Here is a 27,244-nt window from a genome sequence, read left to right on the forward strand (position 1 = left end):
TTGTTGATGTAATTTTGTTGTTTTGAGTCATATCACTGGACAGTTTTCATGGGCTTGTGGCACTTCATGAATATTAACACTTGACCATATATGCTGTTCTAACACTTTTCAAAAGTTAAAACTTAAGCTGGATTTTTAGTAATGGAAACACATCTTAGTATTTATCACATGGGAAATTCCCTGAGATTACATAACTGAAGAGTAAACAGTCATTTTCTCCAAATGTTTGCTAACTGATATTTCTTTTGTGTGTGTGTTAATCCAAATTTAATTTTAAACTCAGAAGACAGGAACTCTACTATTTTGTATGTTTCAAGGAGTGCCATTCTCTGAAAAGCCAAGGAGTGGTTTTTAGCACCTTCCCCAATGGCAACCCACTCCAGTATTCTTGCCTGGAGAATTCCATGGACAGAGGAGCCTGATGGGCTACAGTCCATGGGGTCGAAAGGAGTTGGATATGCCTGAAGTGATTTAGCACTCCAACACCTCTTCTCTCCTAGTGAGAAATATAAATTCTTTGATATGGATAGTTGATATTTTCTAAATTTCATGTGAAGTATAAATAAAAATAACTCTGTAAAACTCCTACTCTTTGTTGATCTGTAACATGAGTTGTATGTAAAGCAGGGTGCTTCCTAAACACCTCTGGCCCCTAATTTTTTGCCCCAAGCTTCTCCTATATAAAGAATTCTATATCTGCTGTTTCTGTGTAGGCAAACTCATGCTGCCTGCCACCCACTTCACTCTTTCACAACATCCTGCTTCATTTCCTTGACAGGCTGTTATCTATCTCAGAGTGTATTGATTGTTAACTACTATTCCGTTCTAGAAAATGAGGTCCTTGAGTATAGGGACCTTTCCTTTTGTTTATTGTAGTATTCTGATATGGTTTCAGTTCAGTCACTCAGTCGTGTCCAACTATTTGCGACCCCATGGAGTGCAGCACGCCAGGCTTCCCTGTCCATTGCCAACTCCCAGAGCTTGCTCAAACTCATGTCCATCGAGTTGGTGATGCCATCTGATCATCTCATCCTCTGTCGTCCTCTTCTCCTCCTGTCTTCAATCTTTCCCAGCATCAGGGTCTTTTCCAATGAGTCAGTTCTTCGCGTCAGGTGGCCAAAGTGGAGCTTCAGCTTCAGCATCAGTCCTTCCAATGAATATTCATGATTGATTTCCTTTAAGATGGATGGTTAGATCTCCTTGCAGCTCAAGGGACTCTCAAGAGTCATCTCCAATGACATAATTCAAAAGCATCGATTCTTTGGCGCTCAGCTTTCTTCAGGGTCCAACTCTCACATCCATACATGACTACTGGAAATACCATAGCTTTGACTATGTGGACATTTGTCAGCAAAGTAAATGATATGGCTTAGGTGCTCAGTATCTTCTGAGTGATAATAGGACCCTTACTTACATATTTATTGATTGGATTATTTTATCTCTAAATATTAGTTCAAATGGTACAGAAGTCTCCCACTTAACCTTGCAACCTCCTGCCCAAGTCCCCTTCCTGGAGGTGAAAACTCTCCTAATATTCTTTGTTCATCAACTCTTAACCTTGCCACCTCTCTGCTTCCCTAAACTGAGATGTTCTTAAAATCAGCTGGGACAAAAAGGGCGTGGATTCCCAATGGGAAGGGAAGATTTCTTGGTTCACACCCAGGTCCTCACACAGAATAGGAGAGGTTAATTCCCACCAGATGTATAGAATGACTGGGGGAAAGACGGAATTTTTTTTTGTTTTTTTAAGTATCGTTAAAAGTGATACTCAGGGCAAGAACCCTTTGACTTTCTCCACTTCCATGTAAAATAGATGTTCCCTGCTCCAGACTTTTCACCACACCCTGCGTGGACTATGTAACACCCTTTGTTTACTTGTCTGGCTTCTCTCCCAACCAGGGCTGAGATCAAGTTTTATTTATCTTTAGAGCTGCAGAAAATAGCAATATGCCTTGGCTCCAAAGAAGGTGCTTAATGTTTCTGGAATAATTAAAATGTAGTGTTCTTTAAAAAATAAAAGTGCCAAAATGAGTAAGAAACCCAGGCCCTGCCTCCTGCAGTTGAGAACGCGGCACAACGTTATGGGTTTAACTGCAGCAATATCCTAAATGAAATTCTAAACGATTGTTCCGATTTTTTAAATTGCATGCTCTTCAGAGCATAGCACTCACTGTACTGAGAGAAGGGGTTACGCCCACCGGCCCTGGGGCATATCTAATTCAAATTTCCTGCTCTTTCCCTACCCTGTGTTGTTTTTAACTAATGTTACTAGGCAGCTTTTGTGGTAATGTTGTAATAACTGAGTAAAAATCATGCCTCTGGGAGAACAAACTTAACCTGTTTCTCTCCTTTACAATGAAGATTTACCAAGTAAAAGACTTTCATTCCACTGTTGTTGGCCCATTCACTTGTCCTAGCAGCAAAATAAGTCTCCTGCCCTGAAAATATATAATTGAGAGTCCTAAATCACCTTCTCAAATACTTTTTATATAGCACATAAATATATGTGCATATTCTTGTAAACATAAGCCGTGAACTTTTGAATGAAAGGTCCTTGAGAACTAGGAACTAATTTTTCACAGTGATGTAAAGCCTCTAGGAATGTTTCTTAAGACTAGCCTGCTTTTACCCACAGCTGAATCCTTTCTAGCTTATGCTTTTTATTCTGGAGAAATAACTTTTTCTAAAGATAAGCCTACTCTAATAGATATCTAATTTTTTTTTTTTTAAGTCATCTTGGTCAAATCTGTTTTTCACTTAAAAACCAAATAATATGCTTGAAAAATTCAACTATTTTTCTTCATCTTCCTGGTGTCTTTACCGATCCTCTTCTGCTGGTTCTCTCAGCAAACCTCACCTCACTTCAACCCAGCTCTAACTGTTACCAACTGCCGTTTGGCTCCAGAATCCAGTTCTCAGGCTAGAAGGTGATAACCCCTACCACTGTTCCCATTTTACTTCTCAGGGGTAGTTTAGATTTCTGTACTTTGTCACTTGCCTTTACTATTGCTTGGAAAATCCCATGGACAGAGGAGCCTGGTAGGCTATGGTCCATGGGGTAGCAAAGAGTTGGACATGACTGAGCGACTTCACTTTCACTTTCACTTTAATACCCTCTGATGGATGACATTGTTTGACCATTTCTCTGCGTGTTCATCAGCTCACTCTGATACAGAATAATCAAATCCATTTCCTCCTTAGTTGTTCAATAGATTAAATGGGAGACTAGCATTGTTCCTTACAAATAGTGTTCAATAAATCTTGTGTGTACTTTTAATTATAGCAATTTTTTTAGAGATTTTTTTTTTTTATGTGGACCATTTTTTATTCTCTTTATTGGCTTTGTTACAGTATTGCTTCTGTTTTTATGTTTTGATGTTTTGGCCACGAGGCATGTGGGATCTTAGCTCCCCAACTGGTAACTGAATCTGTGCCCCCTGCATTGGAAGGCAAGGTCTTAACTACTGGACTGCCAGCGAAGTCCTTAATTACAGCAGTGTTATTTGAGAATAATCATACTTTTTAATGGCTTTAATCAGTAAATGCAGCCTGTGATTCCTGGTGTCCTCAAAACAAGTTTGCCTAACGTGAAACTTAGGGCTTCCCTAGTGGCTCAGGGGGTAAAGAATCTGCCTGCAACGTGGGCAACCTGGGTTCAATCCCTGGGTTGGGAAGGTCCCCTGGCAGCAACCTGGGCATGGCAACCCGCTCAAGTATTCTTACCTGGAGAATCCCCATGGACAGAGAAACCTGCCAGGCTACAGTCCATGGGGTTGAAAAGAGTCAGACATGACTGAGCAACTAAATACACAATGTAATAAACAGTTAAGCCTGTGTATAGCCAGTGAGGATGATCAAACCAGAACAGAGATAGTATTGATAAGAACTTGAAAAGTATAGCTAGGAAAGAGTGACCAGTTGAAAGCTTTATTTTAATGGAATGAACATACTTTATTTTCATGCCTAATTAATCTTTAAGGATTACCAACATACTCTTTCCATTTATCCTTCTAACATTTATGTAAGATCAACAGCAGATTCCATTACATACAATTTTATCAATTATATAGATTACGTACAAAAAGTTTGAGGATCTAAAATTCTCATTCAGTTTATCTTTGGGGATTTCAACACTGAAAGACCATGCTAGGGTACTTAAAAGTTGTATCTGGGGAATTCCCTGGTGGTCCAGTGGTTAAGACTCCAAGCTTCCACTACAGGAGGCACGATCCTTGACCAGGGGACTAAAATCCGGCATGCCTTGCAGCACGGCCAAAACAAAAAGGGAAAAAACAATTGTGTGTGTACATACACAAAACCTCTGCTATAACCAGTTTTGTTAGTGAAAGAAGCCTTCAGGGCCTACTCCCAGTTATCTAAGCCTTTACATAGCCCCTCTAATCTTCAAAGACTTGATAGTCCACTGCACTCAGTAAGGCCTGTGGCAATAATACTAACTTTAAGACTTTTCCCAGGAGTCAATACTGGTCACTGGACATATCATTCCTAGATAAGAGAGGAGTTCTCAACCAACATTTAAAATTATAGCTCTGTGAAGCAGCCAAAACATCACACTTCCTATTTGCTATTTTAAAATTCCTTTTTAGCGAAATGGAACTAAGTAGTCCCATTTTCTCCAGTATCATTAATACTTGTAAAGAGCTGCTTTTCTCTAAATTCTTAATGAGTTTCAGTAACTGAAAATGTCACGTCGCAGGAATCTATTTATAAACAGGAGGAGTCATGAGCCAGTGACCAACAGAACAGCGGTGCTAAATACACAATCGGGTAATTGATTGATTGCCTCTCCTCCTGGGTTAGTGACACATACAGGAAATGATCTGGAAGACTACAGGACTGCCAGTCTCTACGGCTACACTGTGATTGGCTGAACCAGCTTTGTTAAGATTACTGCAGCACAAAAGATGTGATGACACCTCTCCAGTGAAACAAGAGGCCCTGTCTCAGTAGGAGAGGGAAAGGAGATGAGGCAGACACCCCTTGCTGGTCTTTTGTGTGGCAACAGGGGTGTATTTGGGTATTGCTATGTTTTGATGACTCAGTGGTGAGTCAGTTTTAAAGTTCTATAAAAATCCAGCTCAGACTGGATTGAGAGATGAGCTCATCCAGTAGCTAACTGGGTGGAGAGTACCCAATAGTACTAGGTACGATCAGCTGATTGGTGGGCATAAATATGTACATGGAAATAAAATACCCATGAGAGTGAATTAGTTCCTGAATGCAGAAATCAACTCTACCTGGCATCTTCTATTGGGTGTGTGCCACGTTCAAGCATGATCCATGTCCTACCTACTGCCCTTTACCTTTGTACGAGCCAGGGTATGAGAAATATCCTAAATGCCACAGAAAGCTGGGGTGCTTTGAAGGGAGCTGGGAAGACTATAGGGCTGGCTATATATGGCAGGGACTGAGCCAGATGCTTTCCATATTTATCTAATCTTTATAGGAATGGTCCGAGAGAGGTATTTTAATTCATGTTTTTACAAATGAAGAAAATGAAAAAAATGAAAGAAAATGAAACTCAACCAGGTTAAATGCCTATATCATATAGTCATACAGCCGGTATTACTGAGACTGTCACTACTGATTTCAAGACTAGCTCTTTCGCATGTGAGGGTGATCTGGCTGTGACATCTATCACGCCACTAATCACCAGGGTTGACTCAGCTGTGCTGGCTGGGTAGACCAGTGTCCCCTTCCTGCATCAGCCCTTCATGTGTGTCCCTCCTCAAGCTGCAAGCTCAAGCTCGTCGAAAAGGGTATTGGAATAGCTGCACTCCTTTGCTAGAACCTTCAAACAAGTTCTCTGGACTAGCTCTTTCTACCCCGACAAGGAATGGGTAACGTGAGGGTGAGAACTAATTGGGAGACTTGCTGAAGACAGGGTCACAGGACCCCAACATGGGCAGCATGCTGCTAGAGTTTGGGTAGCAGGACATGGTGGAGGGTCATGGGTGTCAAAGACAGTCACACTTGGCACCTCTGCCTTTTTGTTATACCATAAAACCCACGTGTATTTTAAATTCTAAAATCAAGAGGAAAAATTGCAAAGATTGATACTATGTTGTGTTGCAAAGGGTTTGGTGAAACGCATTCCTGTCCACTATGGAGGTGGGTACACATTGGTACCATTTTAAAAGATCATTTTGACTGTTTCTTCTGCAATTTAAATATTGATCATCTTTGACTCAGCAGTGCTACTAAACCTTTCTTCAGTTCAGTTCAGTTGCTCAGTCGTGTCCGACCCTTTTCGACCCCATGAATCGCAGCACGCCAAGACTCCCTGTCCATCACCAACTCCCGGAATTCACTCAGACTCACGTCCATCGAGTCAGTGATGCCATCCAGCCATCTCATCCTCTGTCGTCCCCTTCTCCTCAGGTCTGCAAAAATGTGTAAAAAAATGTTTGTTGTTTAGTCGCTAAGTTATGTCCGACTCTTTTGCGACCCCATGGACTGTAGCCTGCCAGGCTCCGAACCCGGGTCTCCAGCATTGCAGGTAGATTCTTTACCCTCTGAGTCACCAGGGAAGCCCCAGAGGGTTGGGGGGAGGTGCTGTTTTAATAGGGTGACCTAGGAAGGCCTTTCGAGGAAGTGGCATCTGAGCAGGAGTCTGAATAAAGTGAGGGAATCAGCCAAATAGAGATCTGGAGAATTGTGTTCTAGGTATGGTGTATAATACCAAAAATTGGAAGCCACCAGAATGTCCATTAAATATTAAGTAACCACAGTTTGCCAAATGATGAGATAGAGCTATACATACAAAATGAAAAGATATCGAAGATATAATTTTTTAAAAGGTTGCAAAACTATATAATGATTCCATTTAAAAAAATTAGCCTACAGTAAATATATTTATCATCTGGAGAAATATACAGATTTATCAAAAAATCTCACTTCCAAAAAACCTGGGTACCAACTAAAGAGAGAGACAAGAGAAAAGCTGTAACATTGCTCTAAAACAGGATGGGGCCAGTGGAATATGGCAGAGGTCCTGGAGACCCATACACTCCTTTTTCTGATATCTTGTAGCTCTCCACTCTTTCTGGTCACTGACACCCCAGCCATCCTTCCATTTTCTCGTGTCCCTGCCTCCCTGTCTCCCTTCTCTGGCTTTGCTCTTGGGATAGAAGCCTGTGCTCCGGTTCTCTCAGCCTGGTTATTTCATTTGGACTGGTCTTCCGGCCAGTCTCAGACAAGAGGCTCTGTGTTCTGCCTGTCGTCTATGGTGAGTGCTGATAAGGAAAGGACTTCCAGGATCCCTCTTGATTTATTACAGGCTCACTTCTAAGTGCAGAATAAAAGACTTTGTTCCTAGTAACCAGCTTCAGAATTTAACTGATCCAGGAACTCAGTTTGGGGCAAAGGATAGCTCACACATGCTCCTGTCACTTCTGACTAGATCACCCGCTTTGCCATCAAAGCAGGTTTGACATTAAAGGTTTTTGAAGCAGCCAAGTCTTGTGTTTGATGACTGTCCCCACTCCCACCCACCACAGCTAAGCTGTGCTAACTTTCCAGGGCTCGTGTGTCTGTTTGTATGTTTATCAACCAGTAGTTAGAAACAACAAGAGCACAGAAATATGGCAAAGATGAAATAAATACGCAAACTATGTTCTATGCTTTTCCAGTGCTGTGGCCATTGCTGAGTTTTCCAAATTTGCTGACATATTGAGTGCAGCACTTTCACAGCATCATCTTTCAGGATTTGAAATAGCTCAACTGGAATTCCATCATCTCCCCTAGCTTTGTTTGTAGTGATGCTTCCTAAGGCCCACTTGACTTCACATTCCAGGATGTCTGGCTCTAGGTGAGTGTGAGTGATCACACCATCGTGATTATCTGAGTCGTGAAGATCTTTTTTGTACAGTTCTGTGTATTCTTGCCACCTCATCTTATTATCTTCTGCTTCTGTTAGGTCCATACCATTTCTGTCCTTTATTGAGCCCATCTTTGCATGAAATCTTCCTTTGGTATCTCTAATTTTCTTGAAGAGATCTCTGGTCTTTCCCATGCTATTGTTTTCCTCTATTACTTTGCATTGATCACTGAGTAAGGGTTTCTCTTTCACTGAAAGAGATGGGAATACCAGACCACCTGATCTGCCTCTTGAGAAACCTATATGCAGGTCAGGAAGCAACAGTTAGAACTGGACATGGAATAACAGACTGATTCCAAATAGGAAAAGGAGTACATCAAGGCTGTATATTGTCACCTTGCTTATTTAACTTATATGCAGAGTATATCATGAGAAATGCTGGGCTGGAAGAAGCACAAGCTGGAATCAAGATTGCCAGGAGAAATATCAATAACCTCAGATATGCAGGTGACACCACCCTTATGGCAGAAAGTGAAGAAGAACTAAAAAGCCTCTTGATGAAAGTGAAAGAGAAGAGTGAAAAAGTTGGCTTAAAGCTCAACATTCATAAAACTATAATCATGGCATCTGGTCCCATCACTTCATGGGAAATAGATGGGGAAACAGTGGAAACAGTGGCTGAGTTTATTTTTTTAGGCTCCAAATCACTGCAGATGGTGACTGCAGCCATGAAATTAAAAGACGCTTACTCCTTGGAAGGAAAGTTATGACCAACCTAGACAGCATATTCAAAGGCAAAGACATTACTTTGTCAACAAAGGTCCATCTAGTCAAGGCTATAGTTTTTCTAGTGGTCACGTATGGATGTGAGAGTTGGATAAAGAAACCTGAGTGCCAAAGAATTGATGCTTTTGAACTGTGGTGTTGGAGAAGACTCTTGAGAGTCCCTTGGACTGCAAGGAGATCCAACCAGTACATCCTAAAGCAGATCGGTCCTGGGTGTTCATTGAAAGGACTGATGTTGAAGCTGAAACTCGAATACTTTGGCCACCAATGTGAAGAGATGACTCATTTGAAAAGACTCTGATGCTGGGAAAGATTGAGGACAGAAGGAGAAGGGGACGACAGAGGATGAGATGGCTGGATGGCATCACTGACTCAATGGACATGGGTTTGGGTGGACTCTGGAAGTTGGTGATGAACAGGGAGGCCTAGCGTGCTATGGTTCATGGGGTCACAAAGAGTCGGACATGACTGAGCGACTGAACTGAACTGATGTTCTATGCTCCTATATTTCTTCTAACAATTTTTCAGTTGATTGTTTTGGATTTCTAGGTAGACAATCATGTATTTGATCATTCTGTCCTTCTTGCTGGTTTTTTTTTTTTTGTCTAATTGCATTAACTAGCACTTCCAGCGGAGAAGGCACTGGCACCCCACTCCAGTACTCTTGCCTGGAAAATCCCATGGATGGAAGAGCCTGGTAGGCTGCAGTCCATGGGGTCGCTAAGAGTCAGACACGACTGAGCGACTTCACTTTCACTTTTCACTTTCACGCATTGGAGAAGGAAATGGCAACCCACTCCAATATTCTTGCCTGGAGAATCCCAGGGATAGGGGAGCCTGGTGGGTTGCCGTCTATGGGGTCGCACAGAGTCAGACACGAAGGAAGCAACTTAGCAGCAGCAGCAGCAGCAGCAGCACTTCCAGGACAGTATTAAGTAACAGGAGAGGTGTTCAATGGCTCGTTAGCTCAGTTAGAGTATGGTGCTAATTATTAGGAAAGGTAGAGAGTATCCCTGTCTTGCTCCTGACTTTAATGGGACTATTAAGAATAATATTTCCAATTTGCCTTGATTCATGGACCTAACATTCCAGGTTCCTATGCAATATTGCTCTTTACAGCATCGGATCTTGCTTCTATCACTAGTCGCATCCACAACTGGGTGTTATTTTTGCTTTGGCTCCATCTCTTCATTGTTTCTGGAGTAATTTCTCCACTGATCTCCGGTAGCATATTGGGCACCTACCGACCTGGGAATTCATCTTTCAGTGTCCTGTCTTTTTGCCTCTTCATACTGTTCATGGGGTTCTCAAGGCAAGCATTCTGACTACTGCTACTGCTATGTCACTTCAGTCGTGTCCGATTCTGTGCGACCCCATAGATGGCAGCCTACCAGGCTCCCTCGTCCTTGGGATTCTCCAGGCAAGAACACTGGAGTGGGTTGCCATTTCCTTCTCCAATGCGTGAAAGTGAAAAGTGAAAGTGAAGTCGCTCAGTCGTGTCTGACTCTTCTCGACCCCATGGACTGCAGCCCACCAGCTTCCGCCGTCCATGGGATTTTCCAGGCAAGAGTACTGGAGTGGGGTGCCATTGCCTTCTCCAATGGACCACATTGGTAACTGCAGCCATGAAATTAAAAGACGCTTACTCCTTGGAAGGAAAGTTATAACCAAACTAGACAGCATATTAAAAAGCAGAGACATTACTTTGCCAACAAAGGTCCATCTAGTCAAGGCTATGGTTTTTCCAGTGGTCATGTATGGATGTAAGAGTTGGACTCTAAAGAAAGCTGAGCACCGAAGAACTGATGCTTTTGAACTGTGGTGTTGCAGAAGACTCTTGAGAGTCCCTTGGACTGCAAGGAGATCCAACCAGTCCATTCTAAAGGAGATCAGTCCTCAGTGTTCATTGGAAGGACTGATGTTGAAGCTGAAACTCCAATACTTTGGCCACTTCATGCGAAGAGCTGACTCGTTTGAAAAGACCTGATGTTAGGAAAGACTGACGGCAGGAGGAGAAGGGGATGACAGAGGATGAGATGGTTGGATGCCATCACTGACTCAATGGGCACGAGCTTGAATGAACTCTGGGAGTTGGTGATGGACAGGGAGGCCTGGCCTGCTGCAGTCCATGGGATCTCAAAGAGTCAGATATGACTGAGTGACTGAACTGAACTGAACTGAATAATACTGGGTGATAAGATGTGTATATATGTACATGTGGACTTGATTTATATCTACCGTATCAGAGAAGTATGCTTTCATCAGAATATCTGAGGAATGAATATTCCATTATACCCCCTTTTTAGCATTTCTCTTAATTAGTCTTTTTTTCTGTTTTTAATTGTGTATGTGGTGAATTAGATTAATGGATTTCCTTCTATTATACCACTCTATCCTTCCTGAAATAAACTATAGTCAAGCTGCTTTCAAAGTATACTGCAAAATTATGTTCATTTAGGCATTTTCCATCTATATTTATAAATGGAACTGAGCCATAGTTTTTCTGTCGTACAATCTCTATAAGATTTTGGCTTCATAAAATAGTGGAATGTTTGCTTCTTTCTCTGTGCTTTTGAACAGCTTTAATAGTATAAGAATGGTTGATTCTGTGAAAATTTGAAAGAAGTTGCTCATTAATGTGTCTGGGTTCAGCATTTTTTTTTGAGGTATAGCTTTTGACAGCTTCTGTCCATGGTTATTTGTGTATATAGATTTTCTACTGTCTCTGAGTCCCTGTTGGTAATGTATATTTCCTTGAGTATTATCCATTTATTTCAGATTTTAAATTGTAATAGGGCCAAGTTTTCCCTTGTATTTCTCATTATTTCCTCTTACCCATGCTTATAAGTCCTTTCTCATTCCTAATTTGTATATTTATGTCTTGTCGTGTTTTTTTTTTTTGGCTGCACCCCAAGACTTGTGGAATCTTAGCTCCCCAACCAGGAATTGATCCTGGGCCCTTGACAGTGAAAGCACAGAGTCCTAACCACTGGACCACCAAGGAATTCCCTATTTAGTCTTTTTTCATCATGTTAGCTAGTAGTTTATCAGTTTTATTGTTTGCTTTCCTCCAACCTCAAAGAACTAGATCTTAGATTTATTAACCAGTTGCTTTTCTGCTATTGAAATAATTCATTTTGCTTTTATCTTTATTAATTTCTTCCTTTGCTTTCTTTAAATTTTGCTTTGCAGTGACTTTTTTCCTCTTCTAATTTCCTTTTTCATCTGCTTTGTTAATGAAATTTTATTTTTTCTTATTTAGCAATAAAAATGTGTAAGGTCATGAATTTTCTTGTGAATACAACTTTGGCTGTGTTCCATAAGTAATGTTTTGCTGATTTAGTTTTTAAATAATCTATATTCAGTTTTTAAAACTTTATACTGAAGTATAATACACACCCAGAAAAGCAAACATATCAAGGTATGTACAGTTTGGTGAATATTCAGAAATTCAACACCCAGATTAAAAGAACATTGACTTCCCTGGTGGTCCCATGGTTGAATCCACCTTGCAATGCAGGGAACAAGGGTCCAATCCTTGGCCCAGGAAGATCCCACATGACACAGAGCAAATAAGCTCGTGCACCACAACTACTGAGGCTGGGCTCTAGAGCCTATGGCCCGCAGCAAGGGAAGCCACTGCAGTGAGAAGCCCGTGCACCACTAGAGAGTAGCCCCTGCTTGCCGCACCTGGGGAAAACTCTTACGCAGCGATGAAGACACAGTGCAGCCAAAAATAGCTAAAATAAATACATAAAATTGTAAAAAAATAAAGAAAGAAAACATCACCAATACCCAGAAGCAGTTATATAATTTACAGGGCCCAAAGAGAAATGAAGATGCAATGTTCCAGTTTTATTAAGAACTTTAAGATGGTGACCACAGAGCTTGAAGTCAACTGTGGGGTCTTTCAAAGCACAGGGCCCATACACATGCCCCTGAAGCTGGCGCTCCCACTCCCCTCTTGGCTCTCTTCTCATCCTCAGCCCCCTTCCCTACCAGAGGTAGTCAGTGTCCTGACTTCAAATAAAGAGAATAGTTTGGTCTATACTCTTGCATCCAGCTTCTTTTGCTCAACTTTAGATTTATGAGGATCATTCATACTTTCACATGCAGTTGAAGATCATACGTTCACACAGCTATATGCTTAAAACTAGTTTATAATTCAGTTTTGGTTTGTCACTGATTGAAGGGTCATTTAGGAAAGCTTGAAAAATTTTCCTAGGGATTGAGTGCTAAGTTCTAACTTCCTAGTTTCAGAGGTGGAGCTAGAAACAGGCTTTTCTTCCTCTGAATGAGTAAATCTTCGTCATTCCACGTACAGTATGAGTAAGCTCCTCCTTTTCTTCTGATACCCAGTAAGGAAGAAAAAGGAAGAAAGCTAGCCAAAGAAGGTAGTTAAGGGGAACAGGTTTTTTTTTTTTTTTAAAACACTTTTAAAAATATCTCCAGAGTAGTAACATCTGCAAACCCTGGCAACAAGGTTAGAGCCTACTTTTAAAAAATATTATGTTTGTTTATTTTATTTGTCTATGCAGAGTGTGGGATATTTTTAGTGGTGGTATGCAAGATCTTTAGTTGCAGCATTTGAACTCTTAGTTATGGCATATGGGATCTAGTTCCCTGATCAGAGATCGAACCCAGGCCCCCTGCAGAGTCTTAGCCACTGGACCATCAGGGAAGTCCCCAGTCAGAGCCTACTTGTTAGACTCAAATCCAAGGGTAGGGCAGCAAAGGGCATTCATCCCAATGGTTGCTAAGAGCGTTGGGTAGGAGCTTCGGCACCCTATTGCATCCAGTCATGGTTGACTCTGGGGCCCTGAACTGGGGTCTGCTTTTGGGTGAGCAAGTGGCTTTTTCTGTGAAGATGGAGGAAAGTGGCCCTATAGACCTTCCCCTGAGACTGCAGAGTGATAGTGGTGGTGGTGGTTTAGTTGCTGTCATGTCTGACTCTTTGCAACCCCATGAACTGTAGCCTGCCAGGCTTCTCTGTCCATGGGATTCTCCAGGCAAGAATACTGGAGTGGGTAGCCATTTCCTTCTCCAGGGGATCTTCAAAACCTAGGGATTGGATCTGCATCTCTTGCATTACAAGTGGCCTCCTGCATTGTATGCAGATTCTTTCTTTTTTTTTTAAATTTACTTATTTATTTTAATTGGAGGCTAATTACTTTACAATATTGTAGTGGTTTTTGCCATACATTGACATGAATCAGCCATGGGTGTACAGGTATTCCCCATCCTGAAAAAATATGGAATTTTTCATGAATTTTCTTGTCATCCTTGCATAGGGGCCATGCTAATTTTCTCTATATCATTCCAGTTTTAGTATATGTGCTCCCGAAGTGAGCACTGCAAGCAGATTCTTTACTGCTGAGCCACCAGGGACACCCATGCAGGGATGCAGGATGCCACTAATAAATACTGCCAACAACCTGCCTGTACATTAATTAGGACTGGGCTGAGGAGTGTTGAACATTGGTAGAATAAGTGACTAGTACTTGGGATCCATTAGGCCTGGCAGAGATTTGCCCTGTAAGTGCAGGCTTGAAAACAATATTTAGTCCTCAGCACTTTCTAGTCACAAGAATTGCAACTGGCATCAGGACTAAATCTCAGATGTGCTCAGAAGTATTTCCTTGGTCAACACTGGTTACAAAGCCAAAAGTGATTGTGAGACTGAGCCAAGAGATAAAGCTAGTCTCCTAAGTCTGGTGTGGGCATTTCCTTCTAATGAAGTGGTTCCCAACATTTTTGGCACCAGGGGCCAGTTTCACAGAAGATAATTTTTCCACAGACTGGGGTGGGGTATGGGTGGTTTCTAGATGATTCAGGAGAATTACATTTATTGTGCACTTTATTTCTAATCTAATGCCACCACTGATCTGAAAGGTCCATAGCCCAGAGGTTGGGGACCCCTGTCCTAATATCAAACACCATGACCTGAGGAGGCAGTCAGGGTTCTTCTCTTCCTATCACTAACCCTGTTTTCTCCTAGCATGAAATGACTTCCTTTGAGAATAGAGAAAAGACTGACCTCATCCAGCCACAGCCGGTTGATTCCTTCCAGAAGGAAGTGGTGAAGCCCTGTGTAGCTGTCAATTGCTCCCTGAACCTACTTAGTGCCTCCTGCTGGTGGCTGACTCCAAGGCTCACCAGAGCCTTTCATCTCTTAGCTAATTGCTTTCTTTTTGACTTTAATACACCCACAAGGTTTCACCAGCTTCACAATAGTGAAGATCACCTTTGCACACCAAAAATGGTCCACTTTTCTGTTGTTCTTGATTTTCTGTTTCAAAGAACATTCAGTAGTTTCATAATGTTCAGTTCAGTTCAGTTCAGTCGCTCAGTCATGTCTGACTCTTTGAGACCCCGTGAATCACACGCCAAGCCTCCCTGTCAATCACCAACTCCCGGAGTTTACTCAAACTCATGTCCAACGAGTCGATGATGCCATCCAGCTATCTCATCCTCTGTCGTCCCCTCCTCCTCCTGCTCCCAGTCCCTCCCAGCATCAGAGTCTTTTCCAATGAGTCAACTCTTCGCATGAGGTGGCCAAAGTATTGGAGTTTCAGCTTCAACATCAGTCCTTCCAATGAACACCCAGGACTGATCTCCTTTAGAATGAACTGGTTGGATCTCCTTGCAGTCCAAGGGACTCTTAAGAGTCTTCTCCAACAACACAGTTCAAAAGCATCAATTCTTTGGTGCTCAGCTTTCTTTAGAGTCCAACTCTCACATCCATACAGGACTACTGGAAAAACCATAGCCTTGCCTAGATGGACCTTTGTTGGCAAAGTAACGTCTCTGCTTTTGAATATGCTATCTAGGTTGGTCATAACTTTCCTTCCAAGGAGTAACCGCCTTTTAATTTCATGGCTGCAGTTACCATCTGCAGTGATTTCCAACCCCCCCAAAACAAAGTCTGACACTGTTTCCACTGTTTCCCCATCTATTTCCCATGAAGTGATGGGACCAGATGCCATGATCTTCATTTTCTGAATGTTGAGCTTTAAGCCAACTTTTTCACTCTCCTCTTTCACTTTCATCAAGAGGCTTTTTAGCTCCTCTTCACTTTCTGCCATAAGGGTGGTGTCATCTGCATATCTGAGGTTATTGATATTTCTCCCGGCAATCTTGATTCCAGCTTGTGCTTCTTCCAGCCCAGCGTTTCTCATGATATACTCTGCATATAAGTTAAATAAGCAAGGTGACAATATACAGCCTTGACGTACTCCTTTTCCTATTTGGAACCAGTCTGTTGTTCCATGTCCAGTTCTAACTGTTGCTTCCTGACCTGCATATAGGTTTCTCAAGAGGCAGGTCAGGTGGTCTGGTATTCCCATCTCTTGAAGAATTTTCCACAGTTTATTGTGATCCACACGGTCCAAGGCTTTGGCATAGTCAATAAAGCAGAAATAGATGTTTTTCTGGAACTCTCTTGCTTTTTCCATGATCCAGCAAATGTTGGCAATTTGATCTCTGGTTCCTCTGCCTTTTCTAAAACCAGCTTGAACATCTGGAAGTTCATGGTTCACGTATTGCTGAAGCCTGGCTTGGAGAATTTTGAGCATTACTTTACTAGTTAGAGAAGCTCTAAGGCAGTGGGGAAACCGCTTAGCTGGTGAGTTCTGTCTGGTTAAAAGGTCTGGTGAGTATAAGAGCTGCTCCCATCTGGGACCTACTGCCCTCCCAGGGTCTTCATCAGCACAAAAGTGCTATCACTTGCTTGGAGCAAAAGTTCCCTATTTTAAAAGATAAGAAAACTCCCTTGTGGCAGCAGAGATTTTACCTTTTTTCTTAGAAATTGCAGAATTTATCTAGAGGGCTCTGGGACTGAGTCTGCAACTCAGATTAGAGCTGTGTTTCCACATCCTGTCTTATGCAGATGGCCTTCTGGACAGATTAGTGAAGGTGCTCTGTCCTCTTTTTGGATGCCTCCTGTGTGTCCAGGGAAACTGCAGAAAGGAAGCAATCTAGGAGAAATTTGGGATTAACATTAGAGCAAGAATCCTATTCTCTGTCATTCAAAAGCAGAAAAGTGAAAAGAAAAAGCTTTTGCCAGCTAATTTTCATCTTAACTATTCATGCAATTATCCTGATTTTTGAGTATGCTTTATTCTTACAAGACTTGCCTTCTGTCTTTCAATTTTAGCCAAGTTCTGGAAGCGTCATGAAATTTCTACATGCATGAAGGATTGAGGACTCTTTGTGTCTCTCAAAGCAGGTGAGTTTAGAAGCTAGAGGTGACCTGCTTTGCAGGATGTCTAGAATTCTGTGGAAGTAGAAATTCCCAGTTACCCTATGGGAGCCCATAACCTAAAAAGTAGAAGCATATGATATATTCCCCAAACACGAGTCACATCTCCTGTGTGACAGCATAAAGAGAACTGAAGAGCTTTCCTAGGCAGTGCAGGCTACATAATCTGTGGGGCTTAGTGTAAAAAGAAAAAGAAAATAATGGGGACTCTTGGTAAAAAAGCAGGAGAAAAAGGGCTGTCAAATGTATACATAAAGCCAGACACAGAAGGACAAATAGCGTGTGATTCCATTTCTGTGAAGTACCAAGTGTAGTTAGAGTCATAGAAAGAGAAAGAATGGTGGTTGCCAGGGGGCTGGAGGGAGTGGGGAGGCGGAGTTTTTAATGGATACAATTTCAGTTTTGGAAGATGAGAAGGTTTTGCAGATAGTGGTGATGTGTACACAACAGAGTGAAGGTATTTAATGAACTGCACACTCAAAAATTTTTTAAATGGTAAATTTTCTATTATGTATATTTCAGCCTCCACCTCTCACCCACATATGCATAAGAAATATATGAACTTTTTCCTTCTTTCACAGACTCTCTTATGACTTGTCATGGTGTTTTTTATTTGCTGCTTAATGTCATCCTAAGTTGGAGAAGGAAATGGCAACCCACTCCAGTATTCTTGCCTGGAGAACCCCATGGACAGAGGAGCCTAGTGGGCTACAGTCCACGGGGTCGCAAAGAGTCAGGTCATCCTAAGTAAAGAAAAATTAAAGACTTAAATTTTTAGCATCAATTTTACTCTTCATTTTCATTTTATGCAATACCGATTTTAAATGAAAATGTCTAAAAGTATTTAGCTTGTATCTGGAATCACTGAAACTATACAACTTGAATTTTTTGTAATTCCAGGAGGTTACCTTGAGCTGGCTAGAAGAGGAAAACAAGAGCCAAGGTCTGGAAAAGTGGAAGGAGGAGGTGAGGATCCGCATGGCACAGAACTTGGAGAAAGAGCCCTCCAGGGCATAGGACCTCATGGGTGCCTGAGGGGGTGGTCTCTTTGGCCTAAAAGCTGCCAGCTTCCCCTTCCCACAGGCCTGTCACCCCAGCCCACAGCATCATTAGACTCAGAGCTGGGATGAGCTCAGTAGGTAGGGATGGCCACCACCATGCCCCCAACACCCACCTTTCTGCACTGGCACCGGACCCTGCCAGGCAGGGGAGCGGCAGTGAGAACCCATCCATGGCGGCCGTAGGGAATGTGACTCTGTAAGGTCAGGCTCCAAGGACCCCCGCCCCCTCCACCACCGTGCCTGCCTGCTCCATTGTTGGTTCCATGAGACTTCCCTTGACACAAAATCAAAGATAAAATGACTAAGAATTTTAAGACTGCAACCACAGTGCATTCAGCCCCAAGTGCAGGGCCCTCAACGGTACTAGTCTCACACCCTGTTCCTCAGGCCAAAGGAAAAGAGTGGTTGGCTGGAGTATTCTTTGAAAGATCCCCTCATCCCTGAAGGAAGTTTACACTTAACTTAAACCTAGTTAAGTGTAGAAGTGCTTACAATGGAGGGGCTGAGGCAGCCTTGCCTCCTGTCCCTCCTGTTCCCTTTCCTTTCTTTCTGACAACAGACTCCAGCTCCGCCCCTTTCCTTTCACCCTCCCACTCCCCACCCACTGTTGCTGGACTGGTCTACAACTTGTTCGAGCCAGGAAACACTGGGATGTAAATTCCTCGGGATGAGACATAGAATCCAGCCCATTTCAGCCCTGAGTGCATGGTTTCCCAAGTTCCCTAGTCCCAGGGCTGCCATACAGATGGGCAGGACGTGAGACCAGCCATTAGTTTGCCCCTAATGACCTGGGGGTGCAGTGCGGGGGCACAGGGGGAAGAATGGCCCTCTGGGTAGCTGCCACCTGTAGAGTATTAAGGAAGCCAAATCCTTCTATTTCCTAAATTGGAGTGCAGAGTGTAGCCAATGTACTTTCTCTTTGTAGTGACTTCAAATTGTGTCTGGGATAGAGTGGGAGGGGGGGCGGGGTTTCTTGGACTGAAAGGCTTGCCTTGAGCATCGTCTGGATCATATTGCAGTGTTATGCTCCAACCAGCTACATCTGCTAAGATGTGCCCTGGTAGTTCGCTGGCAGTCCAGTGGATAGGACTTGGTGCTTTCAACGCCATGGCCCTGGGTTGGTCGGAGAACTAAGATTCTGCAAGACTCCTGGAGCAGCTGGGGAAGAAAAAAAAAGATGTACTCTAGTTTCATCAAGTATCTTGGGGAGACTTCAACTTTCGCGGGCTAAGAAACCCCACACCAGCTTTACTCACAAATGTCAGTGCATCAGCTGGAGTCTTCCCTTGGGGGAATACACTATCTATGCTCCCGAGTTCCCTTCCCAGGAAGTCACGGGACAAACCAGCAACACCCCCCACCCTCTTCTCTGGTGCTATCAGGAAGGCATTTTCTTTTGAGCTGAGGGACAATCAGGCCCACCAGCAGCATCCAGCTCAGCTCTGTCCAATCCAGGCAGAGGAGCCGGGGTGAGGGATGAACACCGATTCTAAACAAAGGCAGGTGAAAGGCAAAGCCTAGGGAGGCTTGAGTATTGGTTCACAGCAGACCCAGCTGGGCTCAGCAGAGCAGCCAGAGGAGGAGTGGAAGGCGGGAGCACAGTTCAAGATCCTGTTCTTCCTCTATCCCACCCCTACCCCGGGCCCTGCCCCATGCTGACCCCTTTCTGAGCCTCAGCTGGGAGTTGTGTATTTAAATGTCTCTGTCAAGAATGGAGACTGAGACTGTGGGTGACTAAGACCTTTCTAATGTTATATATCTTTGAAGAGCTTTGAAGGCAAGCAGCCAATCAGCCCTGCCCAACCCTGCCGGGTTTCCCATTTCAAATGACTAAGTCATGACTCTTCTTAGCAAGACTTCAAAGAACCTGATCAAAGATAACATTTATATTAAATAACACAGCACAACATTTTTTCCTTTTTACTGTAAAGCTTGAAATGAGAAACAGCCCTGCTTCAGCTCTCTGGCCAACAAAGCATGGTGAAAACAGCAGAGAAGTGATTCTTACAGGACAACCCTCACACACCCTCCCCCCACCTTTTTTGGAACTCTGTGGCCCCTACACTGAATCTCTAACATTAGAGATGGGTTTTCAGGTACTTATCAGGTCACTGGGCAATCATAAATCCCCACCAAAGCTTGGGACTTCCCTGAAGGTCCAGTGGTTAAGACTCTGCTCTTCTACTGCAGTGGGCATGGGTTCGATCCCTCAGAAATTTTAAAAAAAGAAATCACCAAAGCTCATATACATAATCTCTGCCACAAGTTATCATCTGAGGAGACGGCTGTGGTATGGTGAAAAAAAAACACCCTGGACGTGGGAGTCAGTCTGGCTTCTCAAGTCTTTGCCTTGCCTCACCACAGTCCTGGGCAGACACAACTTCTTTGAACCTTCAGTTTTCTCATGTACAAAGGTATTAAATCTCATATATCTCACAAAATCCTGTTATGAGCAGATGAATATGTATGGAAAAGTACTTATTGTGCTTGATACATAATATACTCTCAATATATATATATTGTATTTTAACCTATTACATTAGTGCTGTTTTCTACAACTCTTCCCCCCACCCCATACCAATTTAATGAAACAAATATAAAGGTAACATTTTAAAAATTGCTGTATTCAAAATTAATAATAAACTTTAGGGTAAATAAGCTTTAAAACAAAAGTACATAAGCAAAAATAAATAATTTACACCAACCCACTAACCTAATTTTCAGAATAAAGCCATTTCCAATTACAGCACTATTATCCCAGGCTCCAGCCTGTGGTCAAGCTTTGATAGTTCATTATTTTTAAGAAACAGTAACAAAAAACTGAAGACTCAGGAAATCATCTTTAACAAAACCAAAGTACTGGATTTAACTTTTTAATTTTAAATAACCAAACTTTGTAATTTTATACATAATCCAATGTAATGCTAATATAATTAGCACTTCAGCTTGCAGAGCTGGTATTTAACAGGGGTGGAAAACTGTAATGAATAGTCTTCAAACCGTGAGATATTTAATACAAATAAAAATGGACAAGTATACAATAGAACAAAAACTGCAGACACGCTACTAGCTGAGGGAAATATCTGAAGGCTTTACATCCTTTATTATCCATGATGGCTTTTGGAATTATGATTGTTTGACGTATAGAACCTTTGACATTTTCAATACAGCCTTTATTTATTTTTTTCATAGTAAGTTAAAAATCCATCATAAGACTCCGTAAGACTTCACTGGTCTTGCATGTAGACTCTAGGAGTTTGCAATCTGATAAAAGAGTAACATAAAAAATTACTGTATTGCCCTAATTTCATACTTCCTTGTACACAATACATCAGTTTGGGAAATCTATTCCAAGGGTTATATACACAAAAGTGTCAAGAATAAAATGTTCTCCACTCTTGCATAAAAATGTGTACAGTGTTTCGGGAATGGAAAATTTCTAGTTTTCCTGGGCCCGGGCTTCATGGATCTCTGCTGCCTGAAGATGAAAGGCTTCTCTGGCTTTATTGCTCCATTGTTCTGAGGGTTAATCATCCAACCCTGGCGTTTCTCCTTGCTGGATCCTGGATGCTATTCTGATGGCTTCTTCCAGAGATGGCTGTTCTCCAAGCTGCAACAGGAACATACACAAAGCCACAGTCAAGATAATGCCAAAGAAATATAATATGCCAGAAGTAAAATTTCTCTCTATAATTCTAACACCTGGGCTTGCTAAAGCACTAACGCTCATCCACAAAACACACAAAAATTCCTGCTGGGGAGAATAATGCACTTTCTTTATATAGGATTTTGATAAATCTTCCAACATGCAAGGAACAAAAAGATGCTTTTCTTTTCTGTTGGAGATAGAGAGCTTCATGAGCCTTTAGCTCCATGCCCATAAACTAAATTAAAACCAACAGCTCGCATTTTCCTGAGTGCATTCTAACCCTTTCCAAGTAAATATGTTAAAACAAAACAAACTTCCCAAGGAAAGGTAATCTACACCTCATATTCTAGATTCTCTGAATGCAGTGACTTCTCAGAGAATGTATTCTTCATAGTCTTCTGACATTCCCCACCACAACAAACAGCTGTTGTGCAGGGACTTTTTTGAGGACTAACTTGGGAGTCTACGTTTATAGGCGGTTCATTTCCAAGGAATAACGCTTAAATGCTTTATAGAATCCTGCCTAATTAAACTTTTATTCTGACAGTAAAGATGGCTGGTCAGGTACACACAGGGATGTATATACCAGGAGATTTATACTTCTTGTTATAAATTCCCTTATAACACACAAAGATAGTAGCAAAGTTTTAGTCTCTGAGTTTATTTCAAACATAGCAATTTCCTTAAAGGAGCTAAGCACTACGTATTATTCTGTGCCCTGCCTCTGTGAATGTTATGTATCAGTGTACGGCGACAAGGCTGAGGGCTGAACAGCACTGCTGTCGACAGAGGACAGCTGCCATTGTACTCACCTGAACTGCAATCTGGGTGCCGTTGGATGTTGCCACTAAGGTCAAAGGTCTGGTTTCTGTGGTTACTAAGTGATGGCTATGCTGTTGGTGCCCCATTTCTGATGATGCAGTGTGGAATGCTGCCAAGTCCTGAGCCACAATTGCAACCTTAAAAAATACACAGAAGAATTAAAACTATGATTTAAATAGGTTAAAATCCATTTAATGCAAGGGACTGTCTTCAAATTCAAAAGGAAATCCTCCCTTCTGACCATAGACTTGTAGAAGCTGAAAGCTGGAAAAGACCTTACATATTGTCTATTCTGAACTCCTCTTTTTTTCCTTTTTTGTTTTGACTGCACTTCCCAGACTGTGGGATTTCAGTTCCCCTACGAGGGAGTGAACCCGGGACCTCAACAGTGAGAACAGAGTCCTAACTACTGGACTGCCAGGGAATTCCCATGGACTCCTCTTTTTTGAGGAAGTTGACACTCAGAAAGAAGGGACTTATCTAAAGTTATGAAGCAAGCCTATAGCAAAACAGGATAGAGGACACTGAGAAAGTGGATTCGCTATGTCAGATTTCATTAAACAAAAGAGATGTGACTGTGCCTAGATTCTAATATTCCTAAGCAGGTGCCTGGGAAGTTACACACATGGATTAATTTATATATCAAATGTTTATTTATTCCTGAGTTTGGATCAGTGGTAGATACACTATTTTCTCCTGTTTATCTGTTGCACTAAAAATTAGATTTCCATTAACCAAAAAGGACCTACTATATAACACAGGGAACTCTGCTCAATGTTATGTGGCAGCCTGGATGGGAGGGGAATTTAGGGGAGAATGAATACATGTATAGGTATGGCTGAGTCCCTTCGCTGTTCACCTGAAACTATCACAACACCATTTGTTAATCAGCCATTCCCCAATACAAAATAAAAGGTTTTTAAAAATTAGATTTCCATTAAATGGTTAAAATTAAACAAAAAAATTAAAAATAAAATAATTTTAAATAATAAAAATATTTTAAAATTAAAAACAAAATTAGATTTCCACAGGGAATTCCCTGGTGATCCAGTGGTTAGGACTCAGCTCTTTCACTGCCATGAGTCTGGGTTCTAGCCCTGGTCAGGGAATTGAACTAAGATCCCAGCAAGCTGCACAGCATGGCCAAAAAAAAAAGAAAAAAGATTTCCATTAACTGGGAAAACAAAGTACCAGGAACATTACTACACGGCATGAGGGATCTTAGTTTTCCAACCAAGGACTGAACCCATGATCCCTGTAGTAAAAGCATGGAATCCTAACCACTGGGTTACCAGGGAATTAATTCCCAGCAACACATTCTGTCACAGTCACTTCCTCTTTTAGATCCCACGGAATCTTTACAACCTGTTCCTGAAGCACCTAGTCAGAGTGGTTAAAAGTGCTTTTGTGGCTCTTAAACTACGAATGCAGCTTTTTCTATGTAGATAACAACATAGAAAATAGCATCAACTACCTGTCATATGATATTTAAGAATTCTTTTCAGCCAAACTTAGAGAAAGAATAGGCTAAAAACTGAAATTACTATTAAATGCTTAAATGCATTTTACTTGGCCATTAATCCAGTAAGAATGCTAGATTTTAGTGCTAATAGATATTTAGCTTGGATCAATCCCAGTATTGGTCCATAGTCCAGCAACAGATTTTAGTCCAACGACAGGGGAGTAGCTTATATTAGACTAACCTTTCCTGCAGGTAATCATAAAGTGTCAAAAAAATATGAAAAAGCAACCATCTGAAGGCACTGGTGAATGGTGAAAAGCAGGCAGGAATAGAGGGGATTCTCAATAGAAGGGAACCACACTGGGTCACATTGGTTTCAACAGCTTTTCCACTTGAGGGCAGTCACCAATCTGCAGCATAAGGCAACTTATGGTATCAGATAATGAAGTCCAGGACTGCCAGAATGGCTACATACTGAAAGGGATATCCTAGAAAGGAGAAAATCAGAGGGAGGGGGACCCCCCAAACCTGTATATAAGTTCCTCTCAATTCTTTAAGACCTCAGAATTGCAAATGTGTTGGGGAGGTGTCAATAAATCTGGAACAAAGCAGCAGCTAGAAGGCTAAAAAGCTGAGAAGAGGATTCAGTGATACTCACCACAGGGCAGACAGAATTTAGAATTTCAATCCCACCAAGTTTAGAAGGGCTTGGAAAATACCTTAGGCCTTCCACTGAAACCTTAAGAGTTACATTTTAGGAGTAAAGACTATGTCCCAGGACTAAAGATTCACCCTGAAACCAAATGGCAAAACCAAAACAAACCTACCTTAACAAAGTACAAAACCCAGCCTCCATAAGTAACTTAACTACTTGAGAAAATTAATATTCTTCAGAGGAAGATAACCAAATTAAAAATCCCCAAACTGCATCATCCACAATATCCAGAATACAATAAAAAATTACAACACACGAGAAGAGGAAAATGTAACCCAGAGTCAAGAGAATATGAAGTTAACAGAAACAGACCTTGAGATAACCAATATATTGTGGTTAGCAAACTAGGACTTTAAGACAGTTATTATATGTTAAAAGGCTTATGGAATTCACACAAGGGGAAATCTCAGTAAATAAATGAAAACTATAAATAATTAAATTCTACAGTCAAAAATGACAATATCTAAAATTATCAAAATGGGCCTAATAAAAGATGGGTAAAGTAGGTGATGTCAAAAGAAAAGGTCAGTGAACTCAAAGACAGAGCAATAAGAATTATCTATCTGAAGAACTAAGAAAAAAAAAGAATGCACCCCCAGAAACTTGTGGGAAAACACCAAGTTAATATACATATACTTTAGAGACCCAGAAGTAAAAGAGCAACAATGAGGCAGAATAAAAACTTTTGATGAAAAAATGGCCTAACTTTTCCTAAATTTGATAAAAACACAAACACCCTCCCCTACAAAAAACATTACTATATAATGTTTCATAATATCATATATGTTGTCTTATAATTACATATAAGAAACCTATGAGATAAAGAAGACCACACCATAATTACATTGCTAAAAAGCAAATATAAAGAGTCTACAAAATAGCCAGAGGAAAAACTGGTGTATCATATACAGGGGAACAATGATATGAAGATGGCTGATTTCTCATCAGAAACAATGAAGGACAGAGACAATTTAAAGTGCAGAAAGAAAAAAAAAAAAACCCCACCAATTCTATATCTAGCAAAAATATCCTTCAAGACAAAATTATGTTTCAAACAGAAAGGCAACATAACATGTTTTCAAATAAGCAAAACCAGAGAATTTGTCACTGTAGATCTGGACTACAAACAATGCTAAAGTATATCCTTCAGGGGACTTTCCTGGTGGCCCAGTGATAAAGAATCTGCCTTGCAAAGCAGGGGACACAGGTCTGGTCTCTGGTTGGGGAACTAAGATCCCACATGTTGCAGAGCAACTAAGCCCAAGTGCCGGTCACTGAGCCCACATGCTGCACCTCCTGAGGCCTGCTCACTCTGGAGCCTGCACCACAACCATGCCCTGCGAGGGAAGACCCTGTGTGCCACAACGAAGACCTGACACAGCCAAAATGAGTTAACTAACTTAAAAACCAAAATATATCCTTCAGGCCAAATGGATGTCATATAGACACTCCACTCTACAGAAAGGCCTAAGAGGCACTGGAAATTATAAACCAGCAGATAAGTATAAAATACTATGTTTCCCATCATCTTGTAACTTACTTAAAAGATGAACTGCTTATGCTAAAAAATAATATTGCACTGTGGGGGTTTTAATATCTGTAAATATAAAATAAATCACAGCAGCACAAAAGTAGGGGCACAAATGAAAATACATGCATAAATGTAAAGTAGTAACAATCTTAAGTCTAAGTAGACCGCAATAACTTAAGGATGCACATTTTAATCCCTGGGCAACCTCAAAAAAGTAACAGAGAAGTGTATAATTATGAAGTCACTTGAGGAATTAAAATGAAATATGTACACACCTAATAACAGCGTTTCAAAACCCTAGAAGTAAAAAAAGAAACAACTACAAGGGAGACAAATCCACAATCCTAGTTGAAGATATCAATTACTTTTTCTTAGTAACTGACAGAACAAATATATAAAAGATTAATAAGGTTACAGAATATCTGAACAACACTTAAAGTGTAACCACCTTAACTTAAAGTGTAACGTGCTATACCAACAAGTGCAGAACACACATTCTTTTCAAATACATATGAAATACAATAGGAAATCAATGAAAGACAAAGGAAAAACAAGTCTCAAGTCTCAAAATAATAATATCTTACCATATGGTTCTCTAACCATAACAGACTTAAAAATCAAGAAAAACAGGCATTGAGAAAAGTATCAGATATTAACAAATTATCAGGGCTTCCCTGGTGGCTCAGAAGGTAAAGAATCTACCCACAATGTGGAAGACCCAGGTTCGATCCCTGGGTCAGGAAGATCCCCTGGAGAAGGAAATGGCTACCTACTCCAGTATCCTTGGCTGGAGAATCCACGGACAGAGGAGCCCGGCAGGCTATAGTCTAGAGTCGCCGAGTCAAACACGACTGAGCAACTAACATTTTTTTTCAAGAAATTAAACAACCTATGTGCAAATTAAAACCACAATGATATTTCACATCCACTAGAATGGCTAAACTTTTAAACAGCAACAACTCAAAATGCTTATGATATGAAACAAACAGAACTATTGTGAGTGGGAGTGTGAGTGGGGTCAAACCACTTTGAAGAACTGCTTGACACTTTCATATAAAGTTAAATATACCTCTACCCTATGACTCAGAAATTCCACTAACAGGTTATTAATCAGAGAA

At 41.3% G+C, this 27,244-nt stretch overlaps 1 protein-coding gene and 1 non-coding gene across 4 annotated transcripts in view; both read right to left on the reverse strand.

Annotated features, from left to right (window-relative positions):
- Nucleotides 1–13,872: 13,872 nt before the first annotated feature.
- On the reverse strand, nt 13,873–13,979 carry LOC138093324 (U6 spliceosomal RNA). Its single transcript, XR_011146058.1, has one exon. It is a non-coding gene; the product is annotated as a U6 spliceosomal RNA (small nuclear RNA).
- A 6,874-nt stretch (nt 13,980–20,853) lies between these two features.
- ZNF143 (zinc finger protein 143) overlaps nt 20,854–27,244 on the reverse strand; it is a 60,081-nt gene continuing 53,690 nt past the window's right edge. For all 3 annotated transcript variants that reach the window (XM_068988638.1, XM_068988636.1, XM_068988637.1), the window contains exons 15-16: nt 22,409–22,555; nt 20,854–21,557 (exon numbers count right to left, since the gene is read on the reverse strand). In XM_068988638.1, the coding sequence (XP_068844739.1) occupies nt 21,474–21,557; nt 22,409–22,555 (231 nt within the window). In that variant the 3' untranslated portion in view covers nt 20,854–21,473. The remainder of the gene's footprint in view (nt 21,558–22,408; nt 22,556–27,244) is intronic.

Source organism: Capricornis sumatraensis, chromosome 16, assembly GCF_032405125.1.
Source record: "Capricornis sumatraensis isolate serow.1 chromosome 16, serow.2, whole genome shotgun sequence".
NCBI classification, from domain to species: domain Eukaryota; kingdom Metazoa; phylum Chordata; class Mammalia; order Artiodactyla; family Bovidae; genus Capricornis; species Capricornis sumatraensis.